This window comes from Amphiura filiformis, chromosome 16 (assembly GCF_039555335.1).
Source record: "Amphiura filiformis chromosome 16, Afil_fr2py, whole genome shotgun sequence".
NCBI classification, from domain to species: Eukaryota; Metazoa; Echinodermata; class Ophiuroidea; order Amphilepidida; family Amphiuridae; genus Amphiura; species Amphiura filiformis.
Window position 1 is genome coordinate 60,478,259 of NC_092643.1, and position 19,573 is coordinate 60,497,831.

At 35.4% G+C, this 19,573-nt stretch overlaps 1 protein-coding gene across 1 annotated transcript in view; it reads right to left on the bottom strand.

Moving 5' to 3' along the window:
• LOC140136284 (cytoplasmic FMR1-interacting protein 1-like) overlaps nt 1-14,026 on the bottom strand; it is a 31,093-nt gene extending 17,067 nt beyond the window's left edge. The window contains exons 1-6 of the mRNA XM_072158011.1: nt 13,800-14,026; nt 5,875-6,231; nt 5,145-5,222; nt 4,477-4,578; nt 2,806-2,987; nt 468-693 (exon numbers count right to left, since the gene is read on the bottom strand). Coding sequence (XP_072014112.1) covers nt 468-693; nt 2,806-2,987; nt 4,477-4,578; nt 5,145-5,222; nt 5,875-6,180 — 894 coding nt within the window. The 5' untranslated portion in view covers nt 6,181-6,231; nt 13,800-14,026. The remainder of the gene's footprint in view (nt 1-467; nt 694-2,805; nt 2,988-4,476; nt 4,579-5,144; nt 5,223-5,874; nt 6,232-13,799) is intronic.
• Between the last annotated feature and the right edge of the window lie 5,547 nt (nt 14,027-19,573).

A 19,573-nucleotide genomic window follows, 5' to 3' on the forward strand; every position in this document is an offset into this window, starting at 1 on the left:
CATGTTACGTCTTCAATCAATGCATCTTTGATATCAACCGTTTCTTGTCCATGTATTGGCAAAAACGTAATGAATATTTAATTATATTAGTATGATATCCTATCATATCCTATCATCATATCTGTCTGTCCTTTCTCTTACACGCGCGTTCATTATTGTTTATATATCACTTGGTACCATTTATATATTTGTCTGTCTGTCCCTCTGTGTATACCTGTGTGTATACCTATTCTGCATAGTGGTGGAATTAAATAAGGAGGGCCCTCGGGCCAAATGCCCGTAAATATTCCTGCGGGCTCGTCAACATACCACCCCACAGGCACGTGAAATGTTGACACCAAAGTCAGCAAGACGAACTTAGTTACAAATTGATTAGGGCTCGTAGACTCCTATAAGGGCCCAAACCCCTGGGGCCCAAACGGCCCTTGAACATCTCGACTTATTTCCAACACTGATGTCCATCTTACCTTGATTAGCATATGTTTCTCCCTTGGCAAGACAAACTGTTCCTTGTCATACATAGTGGCGCACAGATTGATGATGTCAGCTAAGATCTCGTCGTACCCTTCCACCTCTCCTAATTTCTTCTTCAACGTTTTGGCGATTTCACTTTTGTTGGCAAGAAAGGTCACCATGGCATGTGACTCTTGCAGAGCATCTGGAGAGTCCAGGACTCGCACGACTTGTGCCCCTCTGTGGGGTAAGTTACGAAATAATCGGAGTTTTGATTTTTGAAAGGGGTTCTAAAAATAGAAAGTGTTTGTAACATGATTCGCACCTTCCAATCTCTAAATTCAGTTTCTATAGTGCATGAACCGGTGGTATGAGCTGTACTTTGAAAACTAAGTATGTACTTTGAATACACTGTGTGTACTTTGAATACAAAGTGTGCACTTTGAATACAAAGTGTGTACTTTAAATACTTAGTGTGTACTTTGAATACAAAATCTGTACTTTGAATACAAAGCCTGTAGCCTACTTTGAATACAAAGTGCGTACTTTGAATATAAAGTGTGCACTTTGAATACAAAGTCTGTACTTTAAGTCTGTACTTTCAATATAAAGTGCGTACTTTGAATACAAAGTGTGTAATTTGATTACACAGTGTGTACGTTGAATACAAAGTGTGTACTTTGATTACACTTACACAGTGTGTACGTTGAATATAATGTGTGTACTTTGAAAAAAATTCAAAGTGTGTATTTTAAAGTTCACACTTAATATTCAAAGAACACACTTTATTTTCAAATAACACACTTCACATTCAAAGTACACACTTTATATTCAAAGTACACGCTTTGTATTAAAAGTACGCAATTTGTATTCAAGTACACCTTTGTATTTAAAATACAGACTTTGTATTCAAAGTACACACTTTGTATTCAAAGTGCGTGCACACTTTGAATTCAAAGTGTACACCTTGTACTTTGTATTCAAAGTGCACACTTTGTATTCAAAGTGCACACTTTGTATTCAAAGTTTACACTTTGTACTTTGTATTCAAAGTACACACTATATATTCAAAGTACTTTGTGTGAACTTTGAATACAAATTCTGTACTTTGAATACAAAGTGTGTACTTTGAATACAAAGTCTGTTCTATGAATACAAATTCTGTAGGCATACTTTGAATACAAAGTCTGTTCTTTGAATACAAGGTCTGTATTTTGAATACAAAGTCTGTACTTCAAATACAACGTGTGTACTTTGAATACCAATAAGCGATATATAGGCCTATACGCCAATGATTTAATGATACACATGCACGAGACGTGTCAGCCATCACTTGATCGGTGAACACGGTGAATAAAACCGGGAATCTCCTGGTTTATTATAAAAACTTAATTTTCACTGTAATTGAATCACTTCATGAGCTTCAGGGTACGGTCTTTCACGCTTTATTTTAGGGTGAAATTGAAATTACTACAACGTTTTAAAAGTTGTTCTTTGAAAAGTTGTGAAAAACGTTTTAAAAGTTGTGCTTTTGAAAAGTGATGTGATCTTAATGTTCCCTAAAACATTATTGGCAAATCTCATCAATATAGATATAGATCTAGATATAATGGCCCTTAAAAATCATAGTCTTTTAGAGTAAACTCTGCTATCTAAACATGAAAAGATAACAATCCACATGCTTTAAAAACGTTGCGATATTAAATCGAAACTACAATTTACCGGTATAACAATAAGCAACCCGGGCATGCAACTCAGCCACTGTTAGGCCTATGTTGGTATAATAATGTATTTAATAGGCGGCTATATCTGTATCGTCAGCCTGGTGTTTTTAGAAGTTTCATGTTTCTGTTTTATTCCCAGGCATTTTATCTATTTTATCATGCTATCGTGATTGAATGAATCATAAAGTGATCTACTTATATAGGCCTATAGTAAAACATCACTTCAGGTGGTATGTTAAATCAGATCAATAACCTAAAGTGGTAGTAAATGTGTACGACATTTATACGTCAATGTGCACATCTACACGTCTAAAGCGATATGCGTCAAGTTGCTGAAGTTACTGCATACACCACTTGAAGTGATCAACCTAGAGTCAAACATCACCTCAAGTGGTATGTCAAGTCAGTTCATCAACCCGAAGTGGTAAAGGTATACGATATTTATACGTCAATATGCACGACATCTACACGTCTATTTTGGCAGAGTATACCGGTAATGTGCCACCACCTCAGGTGATGTCACCTGTCACCTGAGGTGATATAACCTGAGGCCATGAGGTGGAAAGTTGCATAGCCTATCCATGTCTGCATACCAATAATACTAAAAATGCTTTTAAAAATCATTTACCTTTTGTAAGCTGAATAATCGTTGTTGATGCTGCTCTTGATATCCTTGAGTGCATCTAATACAACAAACATATTAATGACTTTACCAAGCGTCAGCAGATAAGATTCGGACCAAAATTCGTTCTTCTTCTCTTGCTGGCTAACTCGTTTGATGTCACTGCAAAACACGTCGACTGCCCGTGCCTATGGTCAATGGTATTTAAAAACATATTTTAATGGATACAAAATGGTAAGAAAAATGTAAGTTCTCTATACTTTGGCCAATAACTCAGGAACTAAGTAACAGACCCATATGTACATGTGTCAAAATTTGAATGCCATTTTTAGAAGTTATCCAAAAAAATCCTATAGAATGCATTCGGTCCCATTTTGATTTTGATATTATTTGCCAAATTATTTAGCAAAATTATGAAATAATAAACAACTGTTGAGAAGGATTTCTGGTTATATTTAAGCCGGAAAACACTGCAGAGGAATAATATGAAGGGATTTAATTTAAGGCTCTTTTGTTTAATCAAATTAATTTAGAACGATCGTATAGAGATTATCACTTCAACTACAAAGATGACTTATGACTTTGAATGAAAGTATTCAAATATCAGTAAACTATTTTCACCGGGGGCAAAGCAAAATAATGGGCGGCGAACGCCCATGCACACGTTGAAACCACCTCCACTTTGAACTTTGAAATAATTTCTATCATCAGAGATCATGCATGCAAAATATGTCTGAGGTAAAATTACAATGTTTTAAATTTTAAGTTAAAGGGTAGACTCGGTATTTTTGGTCGAAGCAGCCAATTTTCATTATCTTATAATCAACATATTATCGAAAAATAACACTTTAATGTTTTGCACAGGTTCATTCTACAAATCGTATAAATTACTTTGAAAACGTGCTTGATTTATTGTTGTTAATGAGTTATGTACATTTTACAAAACTATTGATGTTTCAGCCCTCTTTACAACATATCTCAAGAATCACAGGAGCTACGAAAGGATATATGTGACATTTGAATTCTTCTATACAAAAATGAACTTGATGATCAGTGCAATTTTTTCCAAAGCTCGATACCATTCGCAAGATGCTGTGAACTACCAAATCGCAACAGTTGAAAATAGTTGCTAACCTTAATGATAATCACAAGTTTGATATCTATAGGCCTACGTCATGAAGGGAGAAGTAAAACCGGTGTTGGAGGCTGACTAATATTTGTCTCAGGTTCAGGTTGGAGGCGCGGGTTGGCAGTGGCGGCGCCACGGGGGGCATGAAGGGACAAATATCCCCAGTCAAAATTCTTGACCCCTATTGCCCCCCCCCCCAGTAAAAACTCCAAATTTCACCTTTTTGCGTTAATTTTGTGCAAAATTTGTTGATTTTGACCCCCCCACACTCCCTGTTGCGCCCCCAGTAAAAACTCAAAATTACGAAAATGTCACCTTTTTGCGTTAATTTTGTGCAAAATTTGTTGATTTTGCCCCCCCCATGTTCACTTTTCCCCCTCAATGCCCCCCAGGTGCATATAGTTGACGGAACAGTATAGTTTGTGGGGAAATGGCAAATTATCGATGGATGATAATTGTCGGCGGGCAGGCGGGCACATAACATATTTAGCTTTCCCGCCAACGCTACACTTCGGGCCTCGGGATTTGAAAAGAGGATAGTTATTTACCTGAAAACGCATAAAGTTGAAGAGTTTTTCAATCTCTGGCTTCATGATATCCACAAATGTCTGGTAAATCTCCGTACGGTTTGGTTGATCATTGGATTTGATCTGAAACATAATTATTTACGCTATTTATTTAGATGAGAAAATATTTCAAAGCAAAAAATAAAGATGTGTAATATAAATTTCAGTTATAGAATAGACTATATAGATAACTGAGAATATAAATGTGAAACGTGGTATGGGAGTCACTGCTCCGTGGGACACGAGAGCGCATCAGTCATATTAAATAGCATTCCGAATACGAGAAATGTACTTCAGATAGGCCTATCAAATAATTTGTGCCTTTTTGAAATTCGCGATATAATACAAATTGTATTGCAAATTATTAAAAATCGATATTTGTGACATTTATAACACAGTCATCGAAGTAACCTCTATAAATCTAATGATATGAATGTAAAGTGTATGTAGCTGGGAAGATTGAAGATATTGTTAATATTAAGATAAATTGTTAATATCAAATTTCGAAATATAAATTTTTAATCATTTGCAATAAAATTTGTATTATGTCTCGAATAATGCAATTTTGTGTGTCAGATGTGCTCTCAGGTCCCACAAAAAGTACTGTGCAAACGTTGCTATCTGATCCCTTAACGAAATGATATACTTACAGAAGGCATGGCCCTGGAGCATCCTCGCCAGGTATACAGCATTGATGCATATGCTTCTCCTTCATCCAAAAGTTTATTCTGGAACAAGTTAAGAATAATTATGATATGACTACATTCACTTTATTATTAATGTTGTTATGATTCACGATTTTTTACTTTGTTTTTTGTCGGGGTGGGGGGGGGCCTAAGTCAGTGTGGCAAATAAGTCGACAAGTAATATAAGTGGTGCTGATATTCTTTGGAAGGGGCAAGGGTCATGAATATTTCGGTGATCGTGGAAGTGAGTTTATTGAATGAGGGGTGGGGAAGTTAACTTTTGGAAGTTTGAAAAAGGGCACGCATATTTTAATACCAAATTCATTAGCGTAGCCAGGATTGTAGTGCGAGGGGGCAAAGCCAAAGTGTCAGTAAAGTTTCAATTTAGGGGGTCAAAAATCGGGATTTCCGCAAAACAGCCGAGATATGATATGGTACTGATATTTTTGTTGTTGTTGTTGTGTTTTGTTTTATTGGGGGAACGAGGGGGGGCAAGATCCTGACTCTACCCCCCTGGCGCCGCCTACGGATATGCCGAAGCAGGTGAGTATTGCTCAGCCAGAGTAAAAACAACTTGATTGCACAGTGTCTATTTATCAATGTTTTTTATTAGCATTATTGTGTGTTTGTTTTTGTATATTTGAAATTGTTAGGTTACCAACAAAATAGGAAGCATTCAACTGATTGCACTTACCAATTCAGAATGCGCCTTGGTTTCCTCCATATATTTGGGCATATTTGCAATATAGGCATTTCGATCTACGAAGTTGGTATCAAAGTTAGCATGGTATGTAACTGCTGCTGTAACTGCTTCGATACAAGGAGGTTGCTGGTCTTTTTTCCGCTGACCTATTGGTTGCTGATCTTTTGACTCTTGGTCTTTTGGCTTCTGGTCATCTGATATCAACGTTGCCAGGCCATCAATGGTGGCCAGGCCATCTGACAGGGACACTTGTTCAGCGGCCGGCGGCGAGGCCGGTGGTGGAGCCTGTTCTGTCATTTTGTCTTAATGTTTATTAGTGCTGGAACAGCTTTTGTCAAAAAGCGAATCCTGCCCAAAAAGAAAAACACAACGAGAAAGAAAGAAGGAAATCACTTCTAATTTCAAGCAACAATAAAATCATCAGTGAAATGGACTTCACAACAAGTATTCAATGAAGCCTAGTCGTAATTTATTCCGTTTTTTGTTTTGTTTGTTTTTTCACAACACACTCTCGCAAACACCCCTACTCTAAACCATATTCGGGCTCATCACTTAGAAATATGAGGAGTACAAAAGTAAAAAACCGATATTGTTGTTTTGAAATATCAAGATCACCAAGATCAAGAGCTTCGTTGTCAATAAAATGATACATGGCACCTTGGCAAATTTTGTAAAGAACGGCATAAATTTTGCATGATTGATTTTGCTTTACAGCCATGTTGTGAATTAAGGCCAGTGGGGTGGAAGTAGCCATTTTCCAGTTTTAACTATACACTCTAAATGAAAATAACACAATGTTGAGTAAAAAGGGAATAGAGCAGCAAAATGAGTCAAATGGAACTTAAGGGGCTGTGCAATAATTATGAGCCCTGGGGGAGGGTAACATTGGGGGGGGCAAGAAATTGTTGTCAACACGAAGGGGGGGCAAGAAATTTTTGGCAAGCCGAGGGGGGGGGCAAGCGATTTTTGGCACACATTCATGGGGCGCCTTTTTAATAAAACGCTCTAAAAAGGCTTAGGAAAACAGTACAGAAACGCTTAAATATGCAAATTTTCCTGCTCGCAACATACATCTATTTAGACCATTAAGGTTTGCAATTTGGGATCCCAACAATTTGGCATGTTCAAGGGGGGGGGGCAAAGAATTTTTGGCGGGCCGAGGGGGGGGGGGGGAAGCGATTTTTGGCGAGCCGTTTGGAAATTCCCCCCCCCCCGGGGGGGGGGGATAATAATTATTGCCCAGCCCCTAACTCAATATTGATTAAATATTTACACAAGCTGAGTACAAATTGGGTCCTTTTCGCCAGCCCATAGGGCTGGTACCTGTTTCTGAGATGGGGTCTGTGTACACTAAAGATTAGCTAAGATTATAGCCTTCTTCTATTGGTATGAATTTTTTTTTTTACTTCTCGTGGTGGAAATGGTTTTGATGTCTGCTAATTCGATTTGCAAGGAAAAGAAAGTATGTTTTGCCGTTTCAACGAACGAAAACGATTGAGTATTGCCAAAGTTATGTTTGAATTAATTATGACTTAAAAAGTTATCATAGGTTAGGCCTACACATATAAACATAAACTTGTTCAGCAATCAGCATATCAAAAAAATGACATGGTCAAAGCGGGGGAATGATCACGAGGTCATATCAGTGGACTACTGAGCATAGCATGATGTTTGGTTGCCTGTGAGTGCATAATTGATATGTTGATAACAGATCTAATAATGTTGTATATATAGTATCAAAATCTTCATTATATGGACCACATTGAAGTCAAAGTAATTATCTATCCTATCCTGTATCGTTTTATGGATAAAATTGACTTAAAATGTTATTGATGATATTATTGCTATCTTTAACATCAGTTTTGTCTTTTCAACGGGAAAAATCCGATTGAAAATAAAGTTTTTAGGGGCTAGCTATAATATTGAACAATATATCCCATATTTTGACATGCACTTATAGAAATAAATAAATTATTGTCTTACTTTATAAATTATAAATACTGTAAAATGACACATAACTAAAGTGAGGCCAATTTCTATCTTTTTTATTTGATTCATAAAATTACATTCAACAAAATGATTGAAGACTGAGAAAACACACAATGCAGACTATTACAGAATGGAGTAGGTTAGATGCCATGTCCATAGCTTTGCAGGAGTTTCGGACTAACAACCAACACATTCAAAAAATACAGTTTAAAAGTGAAGATTGTAGTGAATGATCAGTCCTTTATCATGTGCTTGCCACTATCTACTTTATAGTAAACTATACATTGCGAAATAATTTTAAAATAAAATGTGCATGTAAGTTGAGTTAACATACAACTGCAGTGTATTTGTTGATTTTAATAATAAGCATGGGTAAAAATGCAGTAAAGACAAAAATACAGAACCATTTGGAGTAATGAATTAAAGAGTTGACAGGAGTTATAGGAGTTAATGTTTTTTGCTGTTTCAGTGTGCATGTTCTCACCATTGATGGTTTGGTGAACTGTCATGTAACATGGATGTTAGCGTGATCCTAAAAATGCCTTTCACGGTGACCCAAACTATTTACAAGACCTCTTCTGCATTGAGGCTGGCCTTCCCTTTTAAAGGGAATTTTTATAAGGTCATTTTTTGGGCGCATTGGTCTCCACTGAGTGAAAACCCTCCCATCGTTATAAAAGGTACCCCAAAACCGTGGCACATGAATCCCCCTCCAGGTATGGACATCATGTTGCAGCATAGGCCTAAGGCCTATGGTTGCAGTGAGTGTGCGTTTCTATAATTATTTTCTTATTATCATACATGATAAATATAGGCCTACTAAAGCTGTTGCAACTGATCCATTAAAAGGAACAGGAAGCTTTTGTAAAATGTGGTAAATATAATATCAATTTATATCATCGGCATAGAAGTTAGGCCTGCTTCATTTTTTAGGGAAGCGTCGGAAGCTGCGCCGCCGGTTTATTTGGCCATGCCGCGGGCCCGACGAAACTGTTGACACTACTAATATGACCATATATCGTAGCGCGCTATATAAAGATTTAAGATTTTCATGATGACGATGATATATTTTCAAACTTTATTATTAATTATTAAAGCTATACTAAACTGAATCAATTCTTCATCTTGGCTACTACAAAACAATCGAAACCGGAATTGGAAGATTACATTATCATTATGCATTGGCCTATACACGTACATGCACCAGTTAACCCAATAAACACGAATTCAATCGATACATAATATACTTCTACTGATTTTGATTGACTATATGCAATCAAAGTCCGTTTTTTAATTACTTAATAGTAAAAATTTATTCTAAGTACTTCAAGATTCAAATATAGATATACGGTATATTATATAGGCATAATATAATTATTATTATCTCTATAGACATACCCAGCCAACAAAAAACGTTTTTAAAACGTTTTGGTTTTAAGTAAAACAAAATTTAAAACATTTAATGTCGGGTTATATAGCCTAAAGGTCAAAAAAACGTTTTGAAACGTTTTGTATGAAAACACACTACAAAAATATTTTTAAATGTTTTCAAAATGTTATTGTAAAATATTTTTGCACCCTTAAATAACATTATGTTAGAATATTTGCAGTAAGTTATTACAAAACGTTTTTGAATGTTATGAAAACGTTTTATAACCCGATATTTAAACGTTTCCTGACAACCTATTCTAATAATGATGTCGAAAATGTTTTGTGTTTTGGGGTACACAATGCCGGTCTACATTAAAAGGACATATTTCAGGAAAATGAACCTAAATGTACCCACTAAGGTCCCAATTAAAAGGAAAATTAACAAAAGACATTTTTCATGGCATGTTAAAACCTTCAAATTAGCCCCAAAAAAGTTAATTTTACAGAGGTTTTATTTAAAAAAATCAACTTCAGCGAATGTAACCCGGTACACCCTACCCCAACACTGCATGGCCTATACAGATAATCCTATAAATTACATGTACATTTCATATTAAGGGGTACTACACCCCTCGATAAATTTGTGTATTTTTGCATTTTTCTCAAAAACTAATAACACAGTGGAAACAAAAGTTATGTATATTTATAAGGGGCAAGGAATCCAATTACTACACTGGAATTTCAGTGACCCAAGACAAGCGGTTTGTTATTTGTGCCTGGACACCTCGAATAAGCCGTAAAGTCCCCCTCTGGTCATTTTTACTTTTTTGCATATTTGCAAAGAGCATGTTTCAGGGATTAAAATGACACCTCAATGAACTTCATATGACAATCAGAAGCGAAGTTATGGCTTGTTATAGGTTGTCATGAATCAAAACACGAAACCGAGAAAAACACGTTCAAAGTTAGGGAAGCATAATGACCATTCATCAGATGGGCCTCAGAAAATGTAGATTATTTCATATTTCCACTTATTTCTTTAAAATAAAACTTTGTATGTGTTTAGAGGAAAGCTTAAACATTTAAAATCTGCAAAAATCTCAACTTCGCCAAAATACGAGATTTGCATATATTTTCACCTGTAGCTCGAAATGAAGTTTGCCGAGTTTACGGCTCATTCGCCGCGTCCAGCCACATTTATGATCAGAAATAAGGTACCGCAATAGGATGTACCTCATTTCCTATCATATATACGTAGTGAACCGCTTGTCTTGAGTCACTGAAATTTCAGTGTAGTAATTGGATTCCTTGCCCCAATAATATACATAACTTTTGTTACCAGTGTGTAATTATTTTTTGAGAAAAATGCAAAAATATTCACACATTTACCACATGGGTGTAGTACCCCCTTAAATGTAGGCCTATATTAGGACCTATACGATGTCCTATAAACATAGGCCTATTTGCATGATGATCTGGGTAAGTTTTGAGGAAGTATAGCATTCGATATTTCGATCAGTTGCTATTCTACCGTTTTGGCCATATTCCCGAACAAAATATAGCAGGAAGTTATATATTGAGTTACACAACTTAGTTACACTGCAACTTATACTCATTTTTAAGGCTACATAACATGTTAAGGCTACACTCATAGAAATGACTTGTTCGCCTTGTTGGCGCAATTCAAAAGGAGTAAGTTTGGACAACTCAAAAATAGTGTAAAAGTTGCCAAAACAAAATTCATTTTAGTTATCCGAACTTAAAAATGCTGAAAAAGCTCAAAAAGTTCCGTCAACTAATCAACTTTGTTGGCATTACTTAAAAAGTTGATGTAAGTCGTTGCGTCAACTTTTAAGTAATGCCAACTTCTGAATTCAAGTTCAGGGAACTTAGAAAAATAAACAAGGTTCAAAGAACCAATTAGTTGAGTTATTGTAACTCAACATGCAAGTTGATGTAGGCCTAACTCGTTCATATTAAGTTACTGGTACTTATTGTTTTGAGTTATTCCAATTTGGTACTTTGTTACTTAATTCACGTAATTGGATCATTTTCTGCACAATTAACAGTATTCAAATATTTATTTTTGTAATCAGTGCAAAATTTCGTATACTATAGCTCTAGAAAATTAGGCTAACCTAAGCTAGTTTCATTTTAACTCAATAAAGTAAGTGCAAATGAGTGCGACCAACATAATGATATCGAGTCAGCGTTACTCAAAAATTGTACGCGTTGGCATTACTCGGAAAGTTGACGCAACGACTTACATCAACTTACTGTGTAATGCCAACGAACAATTTCTATATGAGTGTACATAACATAGTAATTTCTTTCACGTCCACACCCAAGTTTTGGAAAAATGAGGAGGGGGATTTTTTTTGCTCAATTGTCAAAATACAGCAGTTTTCACGTAAAATTGACATTGCTAGCAATTTTCAGCATCTCCCAGGAAAACGATGAGACTTCTTTTTAAAATTTAAGATTATGAGGAGTTAGACTCCTTCGAGTTTCACAAAAACAGTTGAGTGATTCATGCTGACTTAGTAAATTTGTTTATAGGCATTAACATTTTACTTAAAAATGAAAAAAAAAATATGGACTAATCCCAGAAAGTGAGAAGGAGGCGGACGCGAAACGAATTTTTATTTGATCTAATATATCCCACTTATATATTTTCTAATAATAATAACTGTATAGCCCCAACATGATTTTAATGGCCACACAGTGTTACACACCAATAATTTTTATCACAAAAATGCGCATCGAACTATTTTTACACAATAATTCATGCGCACCATGCCGAAATAAATATATCTTGCCATTTGTGTACAAAATAAATACAATGCAAGTAAATTGAGCTGTAATTCGTAGGCGGAAACTTGGGAATAATATGGAGTTGGTGAACTAGAACATTTTCTTACCTGCACACGTACAGTGCATTTTGTTATTCGATTAACCCGATATGTACTGATATGATTATAGTTTTACTCCCTATTCCAGAAAAATAAAGCACTAGGGGCCTACTTTTTATAGTTTTTTTTTTAATTAAAAAACATTATCCTATTTAGCCAAATGAAACATAGGCTAGCTAAATCATAATCCTTTTTATATATTTAGATAGTAGCAATGAAAGTCAAACTTTAATATTTGGTCAATTTGGGGAAATAAGGGCCAAATACATGCGTGTTTATGGCATTTTTCGTATGCTGTGAAAATGAAGCCCTAAGACTTGAACAAAGACTATAATTTCAAGTTATGCATTCTAATTTTTGGAGAACATTAGGCCTACTTTTTTTCAAAACCAAATATCAAAGTTATTATGAGCTAAATCTAGGCCTATACTCAGGAGTTTGAATGCTTAGACAGTTAGACTTATGCCAAGTTTTAGAATTTTGTGACTATACAGGCTGTATCAAAATGATTGATACCCATCAGTTTCTAGTGATATGGACATGACTGCCACATCAAAATGCAACATAGGATCCGCATAATTTGCTGATTGTAATGTCATAAACAGTAAATAACTACTATTAACCATGGTCATTGCAAGAAGACCCAATGTTGCATTTGGCAGTAGCAGGCTTTTCAAACCATCAAAACTGAGAACTGTGTACCAATCATTTTGATACAGCCTGTACAATTGTAAGAAAACATGAAAAATTACATGTTTTTGGCTCATAGGCCTATGGGGCCTATCCCCTCAAATTGCAAAAATTTGACTTTTATTGCTAGTTTATATAGAGCTAAATTAAGGATTTATAGGATAATAGCTACTAGTATGTTTCATTTGGCAAAACAGGAAAATATTTTTTGAACTCCAAAAAATGAGTGCTCTATTTTTCTGGAATAGCCAGGTGTTTTAAAAGTGCGTGTGCAGACCACGCGTTCAAATGAGCACAAACAGTACAGGAGTAGTTCAGTGGTTATTAAGATAGTCAAGGCAGCGCGGTCTAATGATAAAAACTTTTGAAAGAACCATTTGACTTCTGCGTGAATGGTATGCCATGCTAAAACATGTGTAATATATGAATAGGTAGGTGTTCGTGTGCAAGGTTGAGCCCCCGCGGGTCATTTTTTGTCACAATGACTTGTATGCCAAGTTCAATACTGACAAATAGAAAACCTATCCTACATGTTTATATACCATATCACCTATTAAAAGTTTGCTGCGCAGTATTACAATTTAAAGGTAATCACTATTCTTAAATTTCCGGGTGCGAAGGTTAGCGTATTTCTAGTTCACCCGGGGTCTAATACTCTCACTCAGATCATTTACATCCTTATTTTAACCACTTATCATATTAATTTATAGCTAATCATAGATTAGAAGAATGCTTCTGGCACTTCTAATCTGAGACATTTTTATACATACAAAAATATTAGCTATCTTAATAGCTAATATTTCCTTATATCAAGGGGATACTTCATAGGCCTATGTAGTTTATGCATAGGCACCAAGCTCCCCTAAATTAAATCATGACCTTCGGTCCCTCGATTTGTTTTACTTATATTTATATTAATATATATAGGCCTAAAAATATAAATATATCACTCACCTTGCACCTGTGACATAAAACACGGGTATATTCTTTTGAAATATAACTTAAATCCACATTATGAACATAGGCCTACATGTAGCTGCAGCATGTCTCACTGTCTCGATACATTCAACAGGTAGTGTCCTGAACGTAGTAAAATTCAACTGAAATGCAAGTACATTGTATTGGTATTAAAACCAAAACGAACTAATAGTTTACTAGTTCAGTACTGTACATGTAGTGTAGTGTGTGTGCATATTTTCTGTAGTGGGCGTGTGTGCTATATTTTGTCAAACTAGTAAATTATTTGCAAAGCTACTCGACACGCTTCATTTGTTGACGTAGGACTGATGAGGGCAGTTTGACTTAGCTGGGACACAGCAAGCTACAGCAGATCAGGACCTGGACCACAGTTAGAAGTGACTCATGACCCATGATATCCATAATGGCTAATGAGTCAAGATATTAAAATAGGGTAAACATTTTTCGTGGTAACCATTCCCTTAGCTATAAATATATTTTTTTAAATATCCCAATTAGCCCAGTGTAATATTTTAGCCTCTAGGCCTATTTCCTATCTTACTTACATCACTTGCTCTTACTAGTATTAGCATATAGCTTTGGCAAAGAATGCATTGACCATTTCATAGCGAGTGTGTAGAAGAATTTAAATATCACAGATTATACTCTTAAAGTAGGTCACATGGTTCTTGAGTAATGTTGTAAAGAGGGAAACAACGACACTTTTGTAACTGCGTACATAACTCAATAACTCATTAACAATAAATCAAGCAACTTGACAAAGTTTATGATTTGTAGAAATAACTTTTGCAAAACATCAAAGTGTTATTTTTCAATAATAGGCCCTATATTGATTTAGATAATGAAAATCGATTTTTATTTTTTTCTGCTTCGACCAACAATACCGCGTGTAGGCCTACCCTTAAATGAGATATCCACCAGAAATGGGGATGTTCAATGACCCGGGAACCATAATAACATTCATTACTGTCTGTTCAATTAGCTTAGATTCTTGAATTTTTAAGATATTTGAAAAAATAAAAACTTGTGGCCAAAGTCATCAAAGAAAAGTGTTAGCACAGCCTTAGATCTAACGTGATTTATACTTTTCAAATTCCCAAGTTCAATTTAAAACCCCATTTCTTTTCAATTTTGCCTCATTTTGGGCATGCAGTTACTTGGGTCCACCGAAAGGGTTCGCGACCTTTTTACAAATCGAGTGGGACGGTCCATTTCTCAACTTAGGGCATAGACCCTATCCAATTTAGCAAAACAACCTGTCCTGCCATTTCAATTGTTATACCGTTCCGGTTATTGGATAGGTTCTATAGGTGATGATGGTCCACTGGTTTTTGTTACACGAAATTATATGGCGCGAGTACGTTTTATGCATAACATTATTCTGAGCATTTTTTTTCCTAAACAAGGACATTAAAATTATGGATTTCGTCATTTCAACTGGTTTACAATGTAAATTGAGTTTTGTTTAATACCACCATTCCTTCCCAAGAATATCAGCATTCGCTTGACATTTTCAGATACAGTAACTTTACAAGAAATGTTTTCTGTAACCTGATTGTTTTAAATAATATTTTCTTGTATAAAAGTTCTTTTGTTTCAACAAACAAAACGAAATAACAAATTGAAAATGAATGTGTCGTTTTATAATAGGCCTATAGGCATACACCTTCTCAGACCCATTCGCACAATAAATAAATAAATAAATAAATAAATAAATGAATAGATAAATAAATAAATAAATAAATAAATAAATAAATAAATACACAAGGAATGTATTTATATAAGCTGGGCCTATTTTAGAAAACCTTATAGTTCTCATAAATAATAACGTAATGTTTCGACAGTAGGGTTTCAACACAAATTAGGCATACTGGCAAATATTTTGCTGGACAATACTTCCTGATGCGGATGGTCGAGTAAATACTATCTACCAAAACACGTTTCAAAACGTCAAAAGGGGCCAAGTTTAAAAAATCTTTCCTGTGTGGCTTTTCACCCTTTTTTTAAACTTGGTCCCATTCAGTAAAGTGGTACCGTAATAACACGAAGAATGAGTCCTAATTTCTACATGCAACAATTAGGTTTAAGACTGTTCGAAAGCGGTGCAATATGACGTAGGCTATGTATTATCAAAAACATTTGAAGGTTTATGTTTCATTATATTGCGTGTTCATAAAGAGTAGTAGAGTATTATATATACTTAGCAAATTGACTGTCTGTCAACCTGTTACATATTATAGGCCCTACATCTGTACATAAGGCGCAGGATCGCACAAAACGATGAAGAATTTAACAAAGTGAGTATTTGCTACTTTTGCTTAAATCAAAATACATTATAACGTCTTTACGGAAAAACTTCAATCAAGCACGAACATTAATTAATTTACTCTACAAAATGAACACTGACAACTAAGAAAACAAACAAGTAGCCTAAAGATGACTTCGTATGGGTCTTTAGAAACTTTCATAAATGGGACCAAGTTAAAAAAAGGGTGAAAAGCCACACAGGAAAGATTTTTTAAACTTGGCCCCTTTTGACGTTTTGAAACGTGTTTTGGTAGATATTAATTCTTTTTTTGAGGTAAAAAGATATTGCGCGGTAAGTGGTTCTTGGTAGCCATGCGAGGCGAAGTAGTTGGATATCCATATTTCGCGGTTAATGGTTCTTTGTAGCCCTGCGGGGCAAACTTGTTGGATATCCATATTTCGCGGTTTGTGGTTCTTTGTAGCCCTGCGGGGCAAACTAGTTGGATATCCATATTTCGCGATGAGTGTTTTTTACAGCTTCGAGGGCAAACTAGTTGGATATCCATATTTCGCGGTTAGCAGTTTTTTTTGTAGACCTGCGGGGGCCTATGTTCGATATCCTCATTTCGAGGATAGTGGTTTTTAAACGACCCGTAACCACCCCAATCAGCTGCGTGGGGGAAAAGAATTATTTAAAAAATAATAGCTGAACCCTATAGTTCAGCCAGGACTGAAACGACATATTGATGACTATATATAGAGTGTATTCAATAAACCCAAGCGGAACGAGAGCTGCTAAGTAACCGCTATCCGAACCATAAACACATGCATTATCAGACAACGAGTGTTCCATTTCCTCATAGCTTCTCACGTTGTACACACGTCAGTCGAATTTGGCGGTGTTGGTTTGTTAGCCCTCCAAGTTATAACATCGTTCACTTTGTGTTGAACATTTTATGTGGGCCGCACTGTAATAACATAAAGATCATTCTGATCAGTGTGATGATATCATTTCAAGAGGTCACTTCCCGATTAACATGATTAAGCTAAACAGCCTATGTGGAAGAATTTTATGCATGAGCATTGAGCAACCACATCAATGATGTAGGATAAGGATAATGAACTGAGTGCAATGCATTAGTCAAGATAATCGCACGCGCCGTGTAGTTAATAACTCCACGGCAAGTGCAATTATCTTGACGAATGCATTTGCACGTGTACATTATCCGTCATACACTTTGAGTGTATTAAAACAATAGGCAATATTAATTGCTGCATTCATTATATTAGTTTTAATATTAGGGAAAATATCTTACATTTTAAAAACACCGTCAGGTCATTGACCAGCTAGGTAAAATTTAACTGGTAAAGAAAATCAATCCCTGTATAAGTTAACTATCAATGGTATCGATTGCGTCATACGTCATACTTTAGTAACTTATTCACGCATGGTTTGTAACCAATTGACTTTATGTTGTGATCATTTAATATCGTGGTTTCGAACACAGAGAGCACTGAACCAGTTCACCTGGAAACGATCAATTTAGATGTCCGACTAGTACTACGGTGAATTGAGATGAGAAAAAAACCATATCAACTGGACTTTATAGCTCTATAATTTGAACTTTAAAAAATCTACTTATATTAAAACACGACATTGGGATTTTACAATTTGTTCAGTATTATAAAGCATGATCATGATATTATGCGCTAGTGTGTTTTTCCCAGGCCCGGCCATGTTATTTTAGATATAGGCCTACATGTATTTCATTTATAAAATGCTGAATTTTTTGCAATGGTGTCATCTTGTATAATTATGATCCACCTGTTTTTGGCCCTTTGTTTATTAATAGAAGCTCGATTATTCTCATTTGATGTTTGATTTATTTGAGGTCATTTATCATAATTTATGACAACGATATTTGCAAAATAGAACACCGTTTGTAACTATACCATTTTAACACCACAGAATGTATATTCGTACTTTTTTGATGGTATATATACCGAACAGACAATTATATAGTTATGTGACCTCTGTGTCGAAAGCGCCACCTAACTCTACTATATAGTTATGTGAAAGTAGTATTTCTAGTATTTGAGCGTGCACGTATTATCTAGAATCTATTGTTTAGCGTGCGGGTTTTAGATAATGCATTGTTTAGCGTGCAGGTTTATATAATTTGGGCTATGAACGGTAGTTCGCAAAAATAATGCACGGGAGAAGAATACATAACGATGAATAGAAACGGGCACTAGAAGTGTATTAATGAATACCCTCTATTGTTATCGGATTAATTTTTACGACCTTCGATTACATGGGAGTAGCAACGAGGACACGGTGTTTGATTTCACTCACATAATAGATCAATATTGACCTTCATCCAGCAAGGATCAGCCAAGCACTACAGTGGCCAAGCACGAAAGGTTTCTTGTTATCTCATCAAGTATTTTTACCTTAGGTCTATAATCATAATGCAGGCCTAAATCCCGGGCCTAAATTAAGTGAACTGTTCGAGTAGGAGGATTTGTTTGATATTATTCTTGATTTTGAATAATGTTATAGTACCTGTTTGTTTCCATATATCGGTTATTAAAATTACAATTCACCACATACACATTCCAGTTTGCGAGAGGTTTATAATGAATAAACGAATAGGTGTTATTATTTCGAAGTATAATTATTTAGAGAGAGTGTTTTAGGATTTTGTTAGAAAAGGGATGATTGTTGATCATGTTTATTTTATTGTTGTATGTATTTTCCTGTCATTTCCTGCAAACCTAATAAAGATATTTTGATAATTGAAAATAGTCTGTATCATAAATCGTAGAGGTTGAAAGAGTCAACAAGCGTCAGAAATTATAATTTGCCATGGAACTTCGGTCATATTTTATTTGAAATATAACTGGATGCCCTGAGCAAACTACGATGCGCACGCACACTGCAGGGCAAAGAACAATGGAAAGTGCCATAATGCGTGCGCATACTGCCGGGCAATGACGTCAAGTGGTCATATCAATAAACCATTTTTGAATATAACGCGCTGCACGGGAAACGTTCACGCGGTACCTCTGCATTGAACCATATCATGCTGATCACTCGCACCTGTCAGATTAGTATCTTTGAGAAGACCGGTAGTTCAACCTGCTTTTTCCAATATGTCAACGCTCTAATCGGAAACAATAGATGAATAGATGTTGCAGACCGTTGCACATAATCATGTATAACTCGCAAACGCAAAATCGGAATAAACTGATATTTTGGGGAAAAGCTTTTTTGGTAAATATCTACTGGAAAACGTCATAAAAAGAGGATGATGAGATCATGAAATACTCCTTTAAATATTAATGATATTTTTAATAGAAATTATATGCCTAGTTCTGATAGATGGCGCCAAAGATGGCCGACATTTATTATTCATTTTTGTATAATGCATTGCCAACCAGTTCACGCCAAAAAAGGTGTAAAGGTATTTTTGTTTTTACCGATCCAATTTTATACTATT